The sequence below is a fragment of the Lolium rigidum genome, chromosome 4, assembly GCF_022539505.1.
Source record: "Lolium rigidum isolate FL_2022 chromosome 4, APGP_CSIRO_Lrig_0.1, whole genome shotgun sequence".
NCBI lineage: Eukaryota > Viridiplantae > Streptophyta > Magnoliopsida > Poales > Poaceae > Lolium > Lolium rigidum.
The window spans coordinates 161,312,430-161,333,710 of record NC_061511.1 but is presented as its reverse complement, the minus strand read 5'-3'; the positions used below and the strand labels follow the sequence as shown (position 1 = coordinate 161,333,710).

The 21,281-nt window shown below is 42.2% G+C and overlaps 2 protein-coding genes across 2 annotated transcripts; both read left to right on the top strand.

Annotated features, from left to right (window-relative positions):
* The first annotated feature begins 257 nt into the window (after window positions 1–257).
* On the top strand, window positions 258–2,908 carry LOC124708753 (probable trehalose-phosphate phosphatase 2). Its single transcript, XM_047240420.1, has 11 exons — window positions 258–331; window positions 407–870; window positions 958–1,098; window positions 1,205–1,276; window positions 1,384–1,512; window positions 1,597–1,653; window positions 1,735–1,836; window positions 1,939–2,016; window positions 2,104–2,244; window positions 2,336–2,428; window positions 2,573–2,908. The coding sequence occupies exons 2-11, from the start codon at window positions 580–582 to the stop codon at window positions 2,621–2,623; spliced, it is 1,155 nt and encodes a 384-aa protein (XP_047096376.1). The 5' UTR covers window positions 258–331; window positions 407–579; the 3' UTR covers window positions 2,624–2,908.
* Window positions 2,909–4,769: 1,861 nt separating this feature from the next.
* LOC124708751 (3-hydroxyisobutyryl-CoA hydrolase-like protein 2, mitochondrial) lies at window positions 4,770–9,449 on the top strand. The gene is made up of 14 exons (XM_047240419.1): window positions 4,770–4,929; window positions 5,028–5,108; window positions 5,762–5,830; window positions 5,910–5,973; window positions 6,353–6,432; window positions 6,518–6,601; window positions 6,766–6,850; window positions 6,990–7,075; window positions 7,189–7,310; window positions 8,082–8,142; window positions 8,437–8,535; window positions 8,612–8,713; window positions 8,814–8,855; window positions 8,967–9,449. The coding sequence occupies exons 1-14, from the start codon at window positions 4,795–4,797 to the stop codon at window positions 9,084–9,086; spliced, it is 1,230 nt and encodes a 409-aa protein (XP_047096375.1). The 5' UTR covers window positions 4,770–4,794; the 3' UTR covers window positions 9,087–9,449.
* Window positions 9,450–21,281: the final 11,832 nt, after the last annotated feature.

Sequence of the window (21,281 nt, the reverse complement as noted above, 5' to 3'; positions counted from 1 at the left end):
TCATGGATGGATGATATGTCATTCTCCAACTAATATTTGGTGGTGGTGGTGGTACATAAAAGGAATCAGACCTTCAGCACTTATCGTTTACCCTTGTCGCCCAGGAATCTTAGACTCAAAGCTGTACGGCTACATTTCCTAGTTTAACTCGCAAGACAAAAATAGTAGCTGTCTTGTAAAGCAACCAGACCAGTTTTGTCACCTGTTCTTGCTTTAGGTTTGGTGTTCCATTGAATAAACAAAGGTGGCCGTGTTTCTTCTTACTGCAGTGTTGGTTGGTTACTGTATTCAATTATTGTTCTTGGTGAGGTTCAGCGATGAACCACTATGCGTACGGTCATTCTCTTAAGTTTTTTTCAGACATCTCCTGTTTTCGCGAGCTAAATTTGTTTGTTTATTCACGCAGAATGCAGGGGCTTCTCGCTTGATCGGTGAAAAAGAAATACATTGAAACCTTGGTTTTTCATTTCACAAGAAGGTTGTTCAAGCGTCTCTCTGTTTCATTCCCCAATCCCGGCATACTCTCCTTGTCCTGTTTGTAGTTCAACCACAACACTGGGAAGAAGTCTTGTTCTGTTGATGGATTTGAAGACAAGCCACAAGTCTCCTCTTTTCGTTGATCCCCTCTCGTCATTAGCCTTGCCATCTGCCGTGATGTCCTACACAACACCAACTAGCTTCCCCTCTTCGGGGCTGTACCTGAACACCCCAAAGAAGAATGCTCTTCCCAAACAACTCGAAGAAGTTCGTGCTGCTGGATGGCTCGATCTCATGATGGCCTCATCGCCTCCTCGCAAGAGGCAGAGCAAGGACCTCTTCCCCACTGATGTTCAAGCTGACGATCTTGATCTGCGATATCGTAACTGGATGGTATGTATTTGAATCTATAGCGTTTGATAAGAGTTATAAAAGGAAACAGCAAAACCCATAAATGGTTTCCATTGTTTCGTTTTGTAGGTGAAGTATCCTTCTGCTCTAACCTCATTTGAGGGAATTACTGAGCTCGCCAATGGCAAAAGAGTGGCATTGTTTCTTGACTATGATGGAACTCTTTCGCCTATTGTGGACAATCCTGCAAATGCAGTAATGTCTGATGAGGTTTGTTTCAAATCCTTGCTCCATGTACAATTTAAACTGCCATGCATATGTACTACTGTATTACTGTTTTTTTTCCATGCTGCTTTGTAAAGATTTTTTTCCACAGATGCGTGATGCTGTGAGGCATGTGGCATCACTTTTTCCCACTGCAATCATTAGCGGAAGATCCCGTGACAAGGTATGATGTTCATGCTCATCCTTGAAACTACTCTTCATACCAGTATCTGCATTTCACCTCATTTGTTGAATTTTTTTTCTCCTGCTAATGTTTTTCTCTGCCTGTAGGTCTTTGACTTTGTGAAACTAACCGAGCTGTACTACGCTGGAAGTCATGGAATGGACATCATGGGGCCTGTTAGGATGTCTGAGTCCAGTGGTCACCATGTCGAATGTGTTACATCCACTGATTCAGAGGTGAAGCAGCTTCATTGATTTTGTTCCAGCACAATTTGTTCCCCTGTTTCATAATTTTTAACTTTTCACTTGTTTTTCAACCAGGGTAAAGAGGTCAATCTCTTCCAACCTGCAAGTGAGTTTTTACCTATGATAGCTGAGGTATGTATGTATCAAAGTCTAAAGATTAGGGTACAATGTTATGCAATATAGTTCAGCTTGCTCACCTTGACGTCTTCCTAGGTATTTGAAAATCTCAGTGAGAGCATCAAGGACATCGACGGTGCAAGGATGGAAGATAACAAGTTTTGTGTGTCTGTGCATTACCGAAATGTTGCACCACATGTAATTCTACATCTAAGAGATCCCTTCATTTTTGCATATGAATATTTTGTCGAATAGAATATTTGCTCAACACTTACCTTCTCGTTGTTTGCCATTTCTTAGGACTACGAAAAAGTTCATCAACGTGTAACTGCCGTTCTGAAGGATTACCCTTTTCTTAGGCTTACCCATGGGAGGAAGGTGAAGACTTTCTACAACTACCAGGATCTATGTCAAACTATTTGTTAACTACAATATTGTTTTATCTTATTCCGCTGTTGATTCCAGGTTCTTGAAGTCCGCCCTGTGATTGACTGGAACAAGGGGAAAGCTGTAGAATTTTTGCTTGAATCGCTTGGACTAAGCGAGAGTGAAGATGTTCTTCCTATCTATGTTGGAGATGACAAGACGGATGAAGATGCATTCAAGGTTAGTCCATGTCTGCTTCCTTAACATGCAAACCCTTAAGACAAGTTATTTCAATGTCGTTGTGTATTAAGGTTCCTCTTGCCGCAATTAGGTTTTGAAGGCAAACAACCGTGGCTTTGGAATTCTAGTGTCATCTATGCCCAAGGAGAGTGATGCATTCTACTCCCTGAGAGATCCAGCCGAGGTACATATATTTCTGTATCATCAGAATAAAGAAGAAATAATGCCACTGCTCTAGATTCTACAGTTTTTTTTTACCATGCATCCATGATACGGAAATTATGTGGTCAAGTGTCATAACCTTAGAATAAAATGTTTTGCTATATAGGTAATGGAATTTCTGAGGACATTGGCAGCATGGAAGGAAGAATCAAGCTGAGCAGAAGGGAAAAACACCGGTTTTGCTGACCTGGAGAAGTACCCAACTATAAATACAAGCTAACCCATACGTTGGCTGATAAGGAGTTAGGCCAAAGCTTTTTTGATTTGGCATTTTGTGAAAGAGGTTGCCACAATTTTTGGCTCCACTTTTGTATTTTGTTAATGGGATCCCCGATCCATTTTATTCTTTTATTGTTTTAGTTCCTTTAGTACATATCAATACAAGCTGCAATTTGTCCTGCTGGTGTATGTTTCAACAGTTTATGAAACTGTGTTGTACGTTTATTTAGTTTTAAGTTTATTGCATTTGGAAGGATGTATAATGTATGCTGCTGACGTCGGAAGTTTGCCCGTTTCAACATGTTAAAATATTATATTGCTCGCCCCTTGTACATCTATGGCCTGCGACTAAATGGCATGCACCACCCCAATGAAATGAATATTTCCTTTGGCTTTAAATTTTAAAATGATTTATCTCTTGAACTGAATATTTAAGTTAACATTTATTTTGGTTTAAAGCTGACTTTGTCTCTCAACCATGCATACAAAATAGATCAAAATAGATTGAGCTATTTTTTCGAAGCACGGAGACAAACTTATTAGGGTTTTTATCATTTCTGCCACTATGACCGACCCTAATCTCAGTTTTGCCATTTAACCGATCAAAATCTTAGTCTTGCCACTACTCCGTTTTGAGCACTCGCCAGTTTAGCCATTCCATCAACTCTCCACTATTAGTATGTAATCAATATTACCATTTAGAGTGCGTGGGCAGTAAGAAACCCTACATTTAGTATGTCAAAGGTTTTGATAATTCAAAGTTTCGAATTACAAACTGTTAGAGTAGCGAACTAATTTAGCTTAAAATAATGAACATTTGGGGAGATGCGGCTCTATAGAAATAACATTGTCAAACACTTTGTTCGAGTTTGAGATAATGATTTTTCGTGATCAACCCTTAGGATCTTACTCTTTTTATATATGTACATAGGTATTATATCAATCAATTAGATCCTTACCGGTTACCAATATATTAATAAAATTACTACATAATCGGATATGTGGAGTATTCTCTAAGGCACTGATCATAATCATAAGTAAATAGTACCCTATTAGTTAGTAATTCCAAACACTGAACCTTCATCAAATGAATATTAAATGTATTTCTGACGGTCCCCATTGTCCAAATGGCAATAGTGATTACAAACTAACGGAAGAGTGACGGAATGGCAAAACTAAGAAGTACTCTATGGAAGCAGTGGCAAGATTGAAATTTTGATCGTTTAAATGGCAAAACTGAGATTAAGGTCGGTTATAGTGGCATGAATGATAAACCCAACTTATAAGGGTGGAGTTAGACTACTAATCGAGTTAATGATTTAGAAAATAAATTATTCTAGATTTAACATCGTGATGTCACCATGAGGTGTAAAATCACCTATGCATGCATAGGTTTTTCTTAAGCCGTGTCCAATTTTTTAAATAATAAAATAATGAGGTTGCATTTATATGATCATTCTAAAATAAAATAAATAGAAAAAGCCAATCAACAACAGACTTAACCATGTGCCGTGACACACATGCGAGAAAACAGCGCACACGAGTGCTCATTTTTTTGGCTACATGTCGCAAGTTTTTTATTGCATTTCTAAAAATGCTACATATATAGAAAAATAGTGTATTCAGTTTTTTTTAGCAATGCCTAGATTCTTGCAGCAATAACCATATTTTTATTGCAATGATGAGACCGCCCATGCATGTGAAGTTAAACCTGGCTGATTCCTAGCATTTTCCTATAAAATATGCAAAATTAGTTCTTTGAACTATTGGATTTGCCGCAGCGAATGTAGAGTGGCAGAATCTTGCGGAAAAGTGATAATAAGAATATATTATTAAAATAAAGAATCTCGAGGAAAACAAAAGGGTATCGAAATGGGCCAGGCCAACAGCGCAGTCATTTTTGGCACAGTTTGTAGCCCATGACTCCTCTTCCCGATGATAAAACGCTAGCTGGGCTACCTACCAGAAGCCCAAAACAAATTTTACTCTCCGGTTCAGTCCAGCCCAATCTGCTGTTTCGTCCCATTTCGGCATTCCAGACAGGCCACATAGCTGGCAATCTCCTTCACCATTCTTCTCCGCCTCCAAAACCCTACGCCGTGCCCCACCATGCCGAGCCTCGCCGCCGCCGCTGCCGCTCGCCGCGCCGGGGAGGCCCTGCGCCGCGGCGCGACGGGCGGTGCGCGGTATCTCTCCTCCCTCCGCCCGTCGCCCGCGACCGCCGCCGCATCCGACAGCGACGAGGTAACTGCTGCTCGTTTTCGTGGCGTCCCCACCTCGCCGAGGTCGGAGCCGAGATCTTCCTTCTCTGACATTGTGCTGTGTTTGACGGGCCTTCCCAGGTTCTGGTGGAAGGCAAGGCCAGCGCCCGCGCCGCCGTGCTCAACCGCCCCGGCCATCTCAACGCCCTCACCACCACCATGGTTCGTGTGCCTTCTGCTCCTCGTCTCGTCTAGTACGGTTCCGTGCCTTTGGATCACGCGTGTTTCGGTGTCAGTGGAATGCCTGCGTATTCGATTGCAACTTTTTGTTTTGTTTTGTGCATAGTTCCTGTGTTAGAGCAGCTCAGCCAACTGTTGAAATGCCTTTAGAGGTCACAAACCGTTGCTCTTTGATCTAGTTATTTGAAATGTAACTGTGACGAGTGATCGTCTGCTGTGCTGCTCCATGAATTCTCTCCCCTGTCATGCTTTGCTTCCTGGTACTTGATTGAACTCATGGGTGACTTTGTGAATGCACTAATGTAGACAATTCCCCTCTGATGCATGTAGATACATAATAACTGGAAGTGCCATACTGATTACGGGTGTGCAGGGTGTTTGATGGCATGTGTATTTGGATGTGTGAATGTGCTGCTTGATGTAATATCTGCCCTGTCATAAGTACTGATGTCCACCTCCTTGATTTAATGCCTTCACAGCATTTCGATTTCCTGTAAATTTGTTTAAGCCATGTTTATTTATGTAATGGTGATGTTAACCTGATGTTATGCTGACGGCATGTATTAGGTCCAACGGTTATGTTTTCCTTGTACATGGATCTGATTTTTTTTGGGGTGAAATGGCTGTTTTGATAGGGGGCTAGGCTCAATAAGTTCTATGCGTCATGGGAGGACAGCCCAGACATTGGTTTCGTCATGATGAAGGTATGATGCCTCATCATTTCTACGTTACTAGTGTCGTTTGACTTAGAAAATTCTAAACTGAGGCGTGTATTGTATGAAGGGCAGCGGCCGAGCATTCTGTGCTGGTGGGGATATTGTTCAATTGCACAAACTTATGAATGAGGGTAAGTGCTTAGGTCATGTGCAACATAAAATTTACATTTCTTTGTTCGTTGATAATTGCTTTAATTATATAGGGAACATTGACCTCTGCAGTAGAGTAAACTCCCTAGTATGTTTACATTAGATATATTTGATCACTGGAAGAGTAGGAAATGATTATTCCATTATAGTAATGAGTGTTCTATTATTCACGCCACCCTTAATTACTTTGTGAAAAGTTTGCATGCCAATTTTTTTTTATTTGCGCAAATTGAGTATTTATGTATATATTAAATTCCTTCAGTCAGATAGTTTTATTGGAAAAATATGTGCAGCATTACTTGTTTTAGTATTATGCCCCAAGGTTTCTTCAGTCTTAATCTTTGTCTTCTATTGGATTAGGCAAGTTGGACGAGTGTAAGGATTTTTTCAGGACTTTGTACAGTTTCATCTATGTTCTTGGGACGTACTTGAAGCCACATGTGAGTACATCATTTTTGTTTGAAATTATGCATTTCATTTGAAGTTTTGTGTATTGAGAGCTGATATCACAATTATTGAATATAGGTTGCCATTCTTGATGGTGTTACGATGGGTGGTGGAGGAGGTGTTTCCATTCCTGGAACATTTCGTGTTGCTACTGATAGAACAGTACGTCAACTATTTTGCTTGAGGTTTTTATCAAATTGCTGATAAGGAGCTGATAGTTATTGTGCAGTAGCCTTTCTGTCTACATGATCCATGTAATTATGTGCTTAGAACGTGTGAAGTTAGCTATTGCAAGATATTAATCTGTGGATGCCTACTGTTTACAGGTGTTTGCCACTCCAGAAGTACATATTGGCTTCCACCCGGATGCTGCTGCCTCCTTTTATTTGTCACACCTAACTGGTCATGTTGGTCGGTGCTTACTGTTCTTATTTGCTCCCTTCATTTTTTACTAGTTTAATGTTGTCCCCACTCCCCAGTTATCGTTTTGGTATATTGCAGAATAGTAGCATATAATCATCCTTTTGATTTCTGCCCTAATTATTTCCAGGGGAATACTTGGCCTTGACTGGTGAAAAAATCAATGGAGTGGATATGGTTGCGCTTGGCCTTGCCACACACTATTCCATGGCTGATGTAAGATTTTGATCATCAAACCGTGTTTATTTTTATTTTGTGTAGTTCTGCCCTGTTACTCTCTTTTAGCAAGTAAATGCGGCTAACTTTCTAAGTTCCATTTCTTTTGACAGCACCTGGAACTGGTCGACGAACGGCTTGCTAGATTGGTAACTGATGATCCATCAGTTATTGATACTTCCCTCGCACAATACGGAGACCTTGTTTATCCAGATAAGACAAGCATTGTGCATAGGTAAATGGTTGAATGACCATACAAACATCAACAGAATTCTTGACTGAACATTTGTGTACTTGAATATTTTACCATGCCATTGGTCGCTCCACCCATGGATCAGTTACAGTCTCTGCAAATACTGTTTGTAGTGTTCATGAAATTGTCCTCTAGGTGGCTTGGTTCATATATTATTTATTTCTAGGGTGTGAGCAAGGTTTTGCTATACTCTATTACTCTCTTATAGCAGGTAGAAATTTCTAGACTATAAACCAAATATCCAATTTATTGACACCAATTGCCAACTTCTGTTCTTGGTCAATTGGTTTCTTAGTTTGAGTGTAAATTAAAACATTGCCTTCCTAAAACCAATTCCCTACGACCCCTTAGAGACACAATGTTTTTGAGTAAAATTCAAAAAGACTTCTGTGACCCTATTTTCCTTCCAAAACCCCATCTCTTATTATATGGATGACCAAAGTACTTTTCTTAGTGAAGTGAATGCACATGTAAACAAGGTCATGGGCTCATGGCGTCAGCTCAATTTTTTTTCGAGAATGCACCCTGGAAGGCGTCAGCAGAAAATGGTAAAAATACTTATATTTAGTAACAAGACAAACCAATGATAGTAAGGTGTAGTTGTATAGAAATTATTGATTCAGTGGATTTATTTTCATATGTGGTTACTGATTAGGATGGAGTTCTTGTGCATGCTTTGTCACCTCTTAATAGAAGTCATGTTCTTGTCTTACTTTTGGACACTGAGCTCATTTGTGCCTTCTGTTACTTTAGGCTGGAGGTTATAGACAAATGCTTCAGCCATGAAACAGTTGAAGAGATCGTTGACGCATTGGTGAGTGATGGTTCAACATTTTGCTTCCAAATCTTATGAAAAGTCTTATTGCTCGATTCATCTTAATGTGAGCAGCCACAAAATACTATTGGTTCCTATGACCTTGTTCAGCACTTGTTTGAACTTTTGCGATGGTTTTGGATTTCTCAACCTTTTTTAGGGACTTACTATACATTTGTGAATTTGTTTGTTTGATAATTTTACTGTATGGGTTAATAGCACCACATGTGGTTTGTTCCTGTATGACAGGAAGTTTGTTTCCATGCTTATGCTTTCCACTTCTCTTGTAAACAGGAAAGTGAAGCAGCTAGGTTGAATGAAGAATGGTGTACGTTGGCACTGAAAAGATTGAAAGAGGCCTCTCCACTTGCTTTGAAAGTATCGCTACGATCGGTATGTAAGGAGGTTAAGAACTTGCTTTTTTGTGTTTATTATGCTGTTGTTGAGGTTGTATCTGCTCATACTGTAGATACGCGAAGGTAGATATCAGACACTTGATGAATGCCTTGTACGCGAATACCGCATGTCTGTCAATGGGATCTCGAAGCCACTTTCCCATGAATTCAGTGAGGTACGTTTCATCTGGCATAACTTTTTTAGACGGGGAAATACTATACATAGAGTTACCAGGTGACGATTATGCAGTTCTAAGTAATGTTTTGTATGTGCAGGGTGTCAGAGCACGACTAGTGGAAAAGGATTTGGCTCCAAAGGTAAATTATTTTGCTGGCTGCACAATTGCACTGTATTCTTCTATTGTCTGCTATATTTTATTCCTGCAGTGGAATGCTCTTGTACCTTTTCTTAGAGTTTTGTTCATGCAGTGGGATCCTCCTGCCCTTGAGTTTGTTTCGGAGGACATGGTTGATTCTTACTTTGCACCTCTGGGTGAATTTGACGCTGAGCTGAAGCTGCCTACAGAACTGCGAGAGGCATTCGTATAGTCGAAGATGGTTCCAGGGATGGGGTGTTGTTTGAGATGCAATAGATTTTTGAGCCCATTGTTGTTGGCAGCACATAAGCAAACTAGGATGGGATGTGGGATGGGCAACCTATTCATGTACCATACACCAACAACCCCTCGGCGTGTTGGAGAACTCGATCGCCAAGAGGAACTCGTGCTTTTTCTTTCTTACCTAATGTTATAAATTAGCATCTATCAGTTTTACTATTTGACTCGGGGAGGAAGCCCCTGCAGCATAGTGCAAAAAGAATGGTCGTCTGCTTGTGTGGTAATATCTTGATGACTTGATGTAGCCTTTTCCTCCTGAACTGTTGTGTCAGTCAAGGGCTAGAGATATATTTTACTATGTCTGTCGAGATTTGTCTAAATCTGGATATATCTAGATGCTATTTAGTGTGTAGATACATCCAGATTTAGACACTTATTTATAGATGGCCACTGTGGACGTCATTTCGCTTTCAGCACCGATTGGAACGAGCCGGTTCCAGAGATGGCGAAATGACATCCTCACTCGGCGCCTTACCAGCATATATATACATACAAGGCTATAATTGTCGCTCACGTTACTCTGAATTAACGGAGGTCTAACTCAGCATGCATATACACTGGAGTAGAAGCTGACGAAGCTCCCGCCACTGATCCATGTCACGCATTTACACATATCATCAATCATCAAGTCTTGATTAATTTTAACTATTTTTTGCAAAACAATCACACATATGTGTTGCTTGGAATATTAGAGTATGCTGTGATGACATCTCATCCGATTTGGACTCGCATACGCCCGTGATAAGGTTCCAAGTATTCAAGTTCAAGTTTGTTTATGTATATTCCTTTGTGCATGTTCCGTCAAGTTCATGTCTATTTGTTTGCTTACTGGATTAAGCATGTGGTCATAACCTCTTCTGTTCTAGTGATATGTGGTGGTTCGTGTAGACATGAATTGCAATTGCGTTGACAGTCAGATATATGCAAATCTCTGTTGAAGTTGCCACTTTCTCGAAATCTTTGTCCAAAAAAATGATTCATGTGTTCTTTACATCTACTAATATATAGGTAAACACTATCGAAAAGGTGAACGGCCACACATATATATTAAATGGAGCAATGAAAATAACATTCAATACCATGGGGATATTCAATAACCATGGAGGTATTAATGCCTTCTTCCTCATGCAACCCACCAGCGGCACGTCCTGAGATGAACTCACCGTAACAGCTAGCGATTAGTATTTTTGTTCTTCATGTGCAACTAGGGGCTCAACTTTATTCACATCGTTAGGTTTAGTTATGGGGAGTTACTAATTATCGATTGAAAATTAATCAGATGACATCATTGAGATTCAGTTATAGTCGATGTTGTAACTTATGAGTAACACGAATGACAAAGCAATTCAATGTTGCAATTCATGACTAGCAACAATTACTGAACGGTTAGTGGTCCTGTTTATTTTTGCTCGGCTGCAACTCATGTACAAGTAGTGAAATTTCAATTGGAACTTGCAACTCATAGATAACATGTAATCCAATCGTTATTTTGTCATGCTTCAAGTGGAAATTCGTCCTCCGCAGGAATATTTCAACGCAGAGTAAACTTGGAGCAGCAAAGAGCGGGCAAACTCAGAGCTTGGAAACTAGTGCCGACCCATGTCACATGTTATTCTAGTAAGCAAACAAATATGTGAACTGGAAGGAACATGCACAGAGGAATATACATAAACACACTTGAACCTATCACGGATGTATGCTAGTCCAAACAGCATGAGATATCATATTATCAATGATCTTGACGCGCCAGCTTGGGACCACATGCGATCTCATCGCCTTCGCCCTCCGCCTCCGCGTTAGGGCATCACTTATGTATATGAGTATCTTCAGCAGCATGACCTAAATGATTCTGGTCCGTCTGAAACGGTTCAGCGGGGTGATCCAAACGGACTTACTCGCGCGGATCGACCCACAAGTCTACCAAATTTGGGCCGCGGATGCGTCGAGACAGTGCACGTGTCCTCCCGTGTCATTCGCTTGGCCACCCCGGACCCTCCCGCCAGTGGCACACAAGGCACAAACACAACCATTCCCTGCCCAAACCCTTGCCCTGCCATCTCCACCACCACCCTAGGCAGTGCCGCCGTCTGCGCGCTCTTAGTCGCCGTTGCCGGCGCCACTTCCCACCGGGACCTACTCCCTAGGAATCACGTTCTCTTGCCTCCGTCTTGCTCCATCGCCAGAAGAGCTTGTTGGTTGTGGCGGTCCCCGACCATCGTCTAGAGTGGGCTTAGCCCGGGCCAACATCTGCGACCAAGGTTGGGAATTTTAGGGTGATTTCATTGAGCCACAGCTCGGCCAGCGTCTTGGGAACATTTCTTGCATGTGCATCATACGTTGCATGATCGGACCACACATGACCGCCTTCAAGCTAAGCTAATTTGATTAAGCATATGTGGGCTCGTGTGGGAAACCAATTTGGCTAGTCAAATTCTCTTGTTTGTGAAACTATGTACGTGGTTGTGAACTATTTATATTTATAAATAATATTTATTTTATTTATTGGTCTCATTTTGACTAAAATGGCCAAAATGTTGACTGCGCGAAACGAATGGATCGCCCCGCTAGACGCACTTGCATGGCAGGACGGATGGCGACCTAAATTCTGTCAACGGGCAACCCAAACGGACCAAAACTAACGACTTGGGTTGCTATTTTGGGTTGCGCCGCTGGAGATGCCCTAAGCTTAACTTTAGCCATAAGCCGGGACCCATATAGCTTATGAAAACATCTACATTGTATAAGGTGTACACTGCTATAGGACGGGACCCATATGTCATTAAAATACACACCATGCAAGAAAGAGAAGGATATAGAATTTTTGTAAAATTCTTATGGACAACCTACAAGCTTATGTTAGACCTTAAGTTTAATTTGAAGTTTGTGAATAACCAATATGCATAAGATAAACCTTAAAGGTTGCCACGTAGACTTATGGTGTGTTTTTTTACACATTATTGATACCCTTAGAGTCTCCATAAATACTACTACCTCTGTTTTAAAATATAAATCTTTTCAAAAAGGCACATATTTAAGAACCAAGGTAGTAGTATGGGTTAAGCTACAATGTCATTTCCTATAGGAACCAGAATCCTGTACTTTTCCTATGAGAATCTTTCAAATCAAACGTGCCCTAAGTGGTCTTGTGAGAATATCCGTGCGCTGATCTTTAGTCCTGATGTGCTCGATGCGGATCTTCCCTTGCTCCATGCTCTCGTTGATGAAATGGAAACACACTTCAATGTGATTGCTCTGGTCTTGGAAGACATGATTCTTGCTCAACTGAATTGTGGATTTGTTACCCACAAAGATAGTAGACGGAAAACCATTGTTCTTCTCCAACATCTCGGACCGTAACCTGTCGAGCCATACGCCTTGGTACGCTGCCATCGTGGCAGCGATGTACCCCTCTTCATAGTAAGAGAGGCCACCATCTTCTGCCTCTGTGACTGCCAGGTGACAGGACACCACCAAGTGTAAATAGGACCCAATGGTGCTCTTGTGATCGTCGATGTTGCCGCCGAAGTCAGAATCACTGAACCCTTCAACTGTGCATCACCGGTGCTACTGTATATGCACCCATAGAAGCATGTACATGCGAGGTAGCACATAAGATTCTTCACCAATGCGAGGTGCTCCGTGGTCGGTAACTCCATGTATCTGCTGACATAACCAACGGTGAACGTGACGTCGGGCCCGGTGTGAACGATATAGCGCATGCCTCCCACCACACTACGATAGAACATGGCATTAGTGGGCGACTGCATGCTCAACTTGCTGAGCTTGGACCATGCATGTCTCCACATTGACATGGCCGTGGGATTGCAGTCCCCCATGCCTGCCCTGGCCAACAACTTATTTGCATAAACCAACTAGCAGATGAAAGTTCCTACATTGTTTTGCTTTACCTCTATGCCTAGATAGAGGCTAAGAAGGCCAATATCTCTCATTTTGAAGCACTCAGTCATCTTCATCTTGAAATCGATGCGCCTTGTCGGCGTAAGCTCCCATCATGATCAGGTCGTCGATGTAGATGCCCAATAGGCGGCGCGTGAGAGTGCTCTGGGGCAATGCTTGTGAATCTGAGAGAGCACAAAGTGGTGTCGAGATTCGTGTTCCACACATGAGGGTCCTATTGCAGCCCGTAGAGCGCCTTGTGCAGGCACATAACCTCGTGTTCTTCTCCCTCCTTTGTGAAGCTGGAGTTTGCGCCATGTACACCTCCTCGGCGACTTATTTTGTTACTGCGATGGGCTGTGTTGTAGCTTCCCCACACTGTGTACACCACGGTGAAGTCACTGACGATGGGCTCGTCGCCAGGGTACGCCCTCCTCGAAGACCACGTGATGACACAAGATTCACTAGCATACCAAATCATTGGGACTCCAAGCGCAAAGTGATGTAGCAAGGGCTTCTTTTCTACAAGGGTGACTCGAGGGTTTATATTGAACTCTCGGAGAAACTGCAGTTATACTTCTATTTCCTCTTATAGCAACCTACAAAATAAAATAGTATTGCCTTGTCGGAAAGGTCAAAACCATAGTCGGATCCAAACTTTATGGCGACTGACTAATTTCATACTACCATGTTACTCCAACTGATGCACACGTTCCCCCTCACATGCCCTATCATACTAGTTGGATCATAACTTGTACTCGATAATGGGGCCCATAGTATACATCTACTCATACATCAACCACAAACTGGAAATTTCAATCTCAAATACCAATCTCAATATAAACCAAAGATCCACCACAAAGGGGTTACATATAGATGGTCACAATCACGAGGGCAGCTCATGTGACTCTAGAATCATTGATGAACAAGAGAGAGATAGATAAAGCTACTGCCACATACTCGTAGTCCAAGGGTGGAATACTTCCTCTACATCATGGATACGAAGGAGATGTTGTTGGAGAGGTTGGATATGCGAGCCGGTGGCTTTCCCCCAATCTTCGTTGGTGCAACTTCCGTTTCGGTGATTCTGTTTTGTGGTTTGCCGTACTCTGAGATTACAATCAGGCCCCTTTTTTGTAAAAGGTATTAGGTCAAGACAAAGATATCAATGCGAAGATGGATTACGAAGGATCCATGAGGGCGAGACAGGCCCTAGTGGCACGGCAGAGATATTAGGCCACGTCACTGGGCGTATCTCGGCCCTCTGGCCAGTCCAGCTGAGATTCAAGTGTTCCGTGACTTCATTCTTGATAAAATAATGTTGTATAATAAATCCTAGGTCCTTAAGTCAAAAATACGAAATCAGTGGATTTGTGCCATGTATGGTTATAATATAAGCAAAAGGGATCTTATAGGAAAATCCACAAAATCATTCTAAATCATGATTATAACACCACCGAGTAATGATGGAATATAGCACAATAAACTACAATGAACATAGATATATTTTAGATGCATCACCACGTCGCGTGACATGATCACATGCTTGGAAGTGGATTCGTAGCACCAGTAAGCCTTGTCGCCGGGATCGTAGTTGAGGAAGACCACATGTACACTTCGATAATCGAGTTTCTTCAGATTTGGGTGTGTTATCTTCTCGTGAGGACTACAACCAACAGCGCATAGAAAATCCACATCTGGTTTTCGTCCATACCATGCCTCAAATTGTTGTGTGGCAGTCGAGGCTCTGAGTATATGAGAGATTTAACAAGAACACTTATGTGCTGACCGCCTCACCCAGAAGATTACCGGCCCATTTTTCGCCTTGGGCATGCTCCTGGCTATGTCCATGATGCTATGATTCCGCACCTCGACAACCTGATACATTGGAAATGCATCAATGAATTTTGGTGTTTATTTTATGATATTTGCATGATATGTGAGGTTTCCTACATGTGTTTACATCGATATTTATGGATTTGATACGAAGTACCCTTTCGTTGGGATTTAATGTTGTAGAACAAGGAAACACTGTTTTGCACATGTTTGAGTTGGGGAGTTTGGTGCCTGACAATGCTTTCATCGCTGCGGTAAGCATTAAAAATAGTAAACCAAAATTCAATGTCATTTTCAGGACGAAACAATTTAATCTTCTTTTCAGTTTATTTCTCTACCATAATTTTTCACTTTCTAAAAGAATCAAACACACCAGACTTATGTTTCAGAAAAAGGTAACACTTTTCTAGAGTAATTATCAATGGTAGTAAACATATAATTTGAACCACCAAGAGAAGCCTTGCGGGAAGGTCACACACATCAACATGCATATAATATAAAACCCCTTTAGTGGTATGAATGGAATAAGTGAATTTAACTCAAATCTCTGTTGTGCAATTATGTCATGTCATGTTCACTCATATGTCCAAGATGTATATGTCACATATTAATTTTACTAGGTGCATCAGGAATAACAACAACAACAACAATACCAATAAAGTGCTACCTCTAAGAACATATAACTTTACAGAATCCATATCACGTAACATGTGAATAAGAGAACCGGAGTGTTTATACCCCTCGGCATCAAGGGTGTTGAGTGAGATAGGATTTCTTCCATGTCTAGTATATGTCTCACCTCAGTCAATGTGCGTATCAAGCCATCGTGCATCCCGATCCGAATGGAGCCAATGCCAACGATCTCACATGGGTTGTTATCTCCAATACACACATAATCTCCATTCTACACAGACTCATAACATAAGAACCGAACCAATCTTTGTTATAAAAATATTAAAAAACATGTAAAATCAAGTATCCAGTCATCATTACCAGAAACACAACCAGCAAACACTTCTAGGCAATCATTGGAAACATCAACAACCTTAAAATGGCCATCCTATTTGTTTTTCGGTTGGTAAATACCATTTATTTTCTTCTTGTTCTGCAACTTCCAACAATCATCAATATTGCTATGCGTTTTCTTACAATACCTTCCTTGAACAATGGTACTTGTTGTTTTTGCCCCTCAACCTGTTGTTCCTGTTATTGTTGACGCATCAACATCCCTCTGCTGGAGGGCTTCGTAACTTTGCACTAATAGGAAAAGGCTTATAGATGGGATGCTATTCTATGGCGCACTGGCTTTGCGTGCGCCACAAAAATAAGCTATTTCTGTGGCGCACCAGGCGCGCATGCGCCACACAAATTCGGTGGGGCCCACACCCTGCCAGCCTCAATCATTGGTTTCGCTATTTTTGTGGCGCACCAGGACTAGTGCGCCATAGAAATAAGACAATCTATGGCGCACTGGTCCTGGTGCGCCACAGAATTAGCGAACCGGACCTAGAAAAGTGCCAACCTCCCACCTACCACACTACCCAAGCCATTCTTCTTCCTCCTCCATCTAGCTAGTCCCCCTTCTCTCGCATCCCGTTTTGGCCATAATTTTCACTTGCTTTGGTACATATTGCACTTACTTTGGCCAAGTGGAGGAAGCACCGGTCGAACAAGAGCAAGATGAAGACCTTCGTTGTGCTCTCACTCTTCCTCACCATCATCGCGAGTGTAGGCGGCGGCCGGTGTCACTTCATTTGTATCTCGAGATGATGAACTTAATTTGCATGGATTATGAGTTGTATGGAGCTATATGTATAACTCGATCGGGCTCTAAGTAATGTGATGATGATGTATAATGTTGCTATATTATATCTATATATAATTTTTATACTGTATATAAAACCTGTATGTCTACACCAGGCAGTACAAAATCGAGTATACCTGTACATTATTCAGTGGCGCACCAAAATTAAATTCAGTGGCGCACCTATTTCCGTGGCGCACCTGGGCCACATGCGCCACAAAACCTCTTATTTCTGTGGCGCACCATCTGGTGCGCCACAGAATGCCTTAATTCCGTGGTGCATGGGCAGGTGCGCCACATAATTCTTATTTTTATGACGAAAATTCGGTGGCACACCACCCATGCGCCACAGAATATGTATTTTGGTGCGTCACTAATGAGACTTTTCCTACTAGTGTTCACAAGGGTTAGTTCATCATGACTTAAAAATAAGGTGTCTCGGAAATTTGTAAAAGAACTAGGCAATAAGACTAACAATAGAAGATTGAGATCTTTATCCTCATAGTTTAACTCCAGGGACACCACGTCAAAAACAAAGTTCCTAAAGATCAATAGGTGATTCATCACCGATGGAATTTACTGCAGCTTATGCAAGAACAACTTTATCTTCACGTGCATCTTACTGGTCAGATGCTTTGATATGCAGACCGATTCAATTTTCAGCCACAGTGCTGCACTTTTCTCCAACAACACTTCCCTCAAAATATTATTGGACATATGAAGTTGAATCAAAGACAAAGACTTACTACCTTTTCGCTTTTCTTCATCGGTCCATGTCTTTGCATCGGACTTGCTAAATCCTTCAAGCACTCCATCAGATCACAAGTTGGGGCGAGGATCACCCTTATCTTCAATTGCCACAGGAAAAACCTTGTGGTGTAGTCCATTTGCGGTAGATTGAACTTCAATGAAGACATGTCACAAACCCTAGATTGAAACACGGGTTCTGATAACACTTGTTATAAACACGACAAGAAAAATAAAAAAAGAACGAGCATAGCAAACCACGCAGGAGACGCAAGATTGTAACATTGAAAACCTCTCCAACAAAGAGAGAGAAAAACCACGGGCGCCATCCAACGAAACTTCACTATATGGGGAGTATTTACAAATGTTGTGGGTTATCTTATAATGTGATAAACCCTAGCCTTGTGGCTTACAAGATGTATATATAGGCGGTGGCTCCGCTCCTCTCGGCCCAAACCTAAAGGTGACGGGCCTCGCTCCGCTTGTCAGAAGTTAGTCTTCCTTTTATATGAATTTGGATCACAATATAACACACACCAATAGTAGAAGTTCCACGGCTAGCCAGCGACCGTTCTACCAAGTTTCATAGTGTGATGTCAATTGTGCTTTAAAGCTTTTCATCTTGTTTTTTTTTGTTTCATATCACCTCTTGTTGTTCAAATTGATTAATTATTTTTACAACCTCCGTGATGTGTTACTCATTCATATGAAAAAACTATTAATTTATTATGTGATATTGTACATCTGGAGATCTTTGCACCTCATTCGGGAAAAAAATAGATTTGGAGGACATTTCGATCGTGTGCGACAAAATAGTAACTTACAACAACCATTGAGAAAACTACCACTAAATTACAATATCCCATTTGAAAAATTTAAATCCTTTGAAATCCTATATGTCCAAGTGGACTTCTCAAGCCACTTGATATCACCGGGTTGAGATCATATTAGATCACACACCTATCATTGCATGCTTTTCTTGGAGAAAAGGTTAATCGATCTATTAATAATCATTGATATTAGTACAAAGAACCTCAAAAGTAATGAAAGTTACAAATAGGTCTTTGAACAACCCAACGACGACTCCAACCATTGGATTGAGCGGAAGAAGCGCCGCTGTCTACGCCCCTCCTTCACCGTAGAAGTACAAAGGTTTCCGGACTAGAACTTGTTGTTGTAGACAGACATGAAGTCAATGTGCTAAGGCCCAAACCACGACCCTGATCTTTCATTTCCTTCTTCACAATCTCCCCTCCTCGCCGCCACCACGCCAACCACCACAGGCCGAACCGCCGAACCACCCGTGGCCGACATCGCCCCCACTCTGTCTCACTGCCCCACCCTCCTAATCACCACTTATGTTGCGATCTCACCATGCAGCACCCTAAAACCCAAGTACAATGTAGGTGATCCACACCCTCCCCTAAGTTTATTGCTAGGCTCCGGCTCGCTCTAGGCTCGATATCACCAGTGCTTGCACGACTTGCCATGTCAGATCGAAACATGCAAACTCTCTTTTGGTAGCAAGATGGGAGAGGCGGCGAAAAGATTGGAGTTGAGAGACAGTGGACCATGACAAGATCTTGGGGGGGGGGGGAGAACTGGGAGAGGCGGCTACAATGAGGTGGGAGGTCACACCGGAAAGAGGAGATTTTGGGGATAGGCACTTAGATGACAATCAGATGAAGAGAGAAGAGCAGCATGCGGATTTAGCATGATATAGCACTTATCGATGCAAAATGACTCTACACATTATAAATGAAGTCTTCATGACATTACCCATATAATACCATGCACTATATATGTACAAATTGATTTTACCCACTATAAGTAATTTAAGTCTTTATGGAGCTACCCTATAATAACATCCATTATAGAGATATTAAGAGCATCTCCAACAGGAACGCTACATTTCGGCGTTGTAAACGTTGCTGCGACCATGCTGTATAGTTATACCACGCGCTGCGCTGTGTTTCCCCCCACCGGGTGTGCTAAACTGTAGCGCGAGCGCGGGTGCAAAAGTTGGTCCTCCAACGGACGCTCCAAAATACAGCGCGCAGCGCCGACGGAAACAACAATCACACACAAGTATGCATCAACAAGATCAAACAAGCTTCACAAATTCACGGATAAATTTACCATCTATTATTACAACACAAGAATACAACAAGTACATAATTGTTCACAATAAATACAACAAGTTTATGGATCAACAATACAACATAGTTTTCAAACAATACGACATAGTTTTCAAACAATACAACAAATATGCAACTATTGTTGTCTATGCCAATTCCACCATTCCTCCATGAGATTTTTTTGGAGCTCATCATGCGTTTCGTTGGAATAAATAGAATGGTACGAGGCAATAAACCGGGAAATCCTATGTGCGGAGCTTCTCACTTGTACGTGAACCCCCATCAACTCGTAGTGGGTATGATCCACATTTTTCCCACGATCATCCTCTATAATCATGTTATGCATGATGACACAAGCAGTCATGATATACCAAAGAAACTCTTGGTCCCAAAATCTAGCCGCCCCCCTCACAATGACACATTGGACTTGCAAAATCCCAAATGATCTCTCTACATCTTTCCTAGCCACCGCTTGTGCATTGTGAAATTGGGTTTGTTTCTTACCTTGTGGTTGAATAACCGGCTTCACAAATGTTTGCCACCTAGGATAGATGCCGTCGGAGAGGAAGTATCCATAGTTGTACTTGTATCCATTTGCTTCAAACTCCACCAATTTACCTTCCCGCATTGCAAGTCTTGTCATTAGTGGTGACCGTTGAAGAACATTGATGTCATTGCAAGACCCGGGCATTCCAAAAAATGCATGCCATATCCAAGTCTCATGATCGGCGACCGCTTCAAGGACTATAATGGCATCCTTCTTGTACCCTTTGAATTGTCCATGCCATGCCTCTGGACAATTCTTCCAACTCCAATGCATACAATAAATTGAGCTAAGCATACCTGGAAATCCCCGGTTGGCGTTGAACTCCAAAGTCTTGCCGTGTCTTGAGCATTGTGGGATCTCAAGTATGTGGATCGGAAAACATTCACAATTGCCATGGCAAAGCGCTTGACACACATGATAGAAGTGCTCTCACCCATGGCCAAGTGGTCATCAACTAGATCCGCATGTATACCGTATGCCAACATACGTAAGGCGGCGGTCACCTTATGATATGTGCTATGACCAAGTTGAGGGGATTCGTAGCATAGAAAACAAAATTTTTCCTACCACAAGAACGAATAACAAGCCAAGATGCAATCTAGAAGACGGTAGCAACGAGATGATCATGAGACTAACCCTCGAAGATTTCCAAAGCCTACGAGATTAGATCTCGTTGTTGCAGAAGATGATCACTTGCCGCTTTCAAAAGCGCGTAGAAGATCTTGATGGTGCCACAGTCGGGCAGCACCTCCGTACTCGGTCACACGTTCGGTGTTGATGACGACGTCCTTCTCCCCGTTCCAGCGGGCAGCAGAAGTAGTAGATCCTGCTCGGAATCCCGAAAGCACGACGGCGTGGTGGCGGTGGTGGTAGAGAACTCCGGCAGGGCTTCGCCTAAGCGCTACAGGAGGTGTATGAGGAGGAAGGTGTGCTAGGGTTTGGGAGAGAGGGGGTAGGGGCGCCGGCCAGGGGCCCCCTATGGTGGTGCGGGCAAGTACAGGGCTGCCCCCTCCCTCTCCTCCTCATTATATAGGTGGAACCCCAAGGGTTTGCCCAAAGTCTTCGAATAAGACCCCAATTAAAAAACTGCCATATGGACGAAACCTAGAGGGACAGAGACTCTCCCCTTCCCCCCTTGTTGGCCGGCCAAGGAGGTGG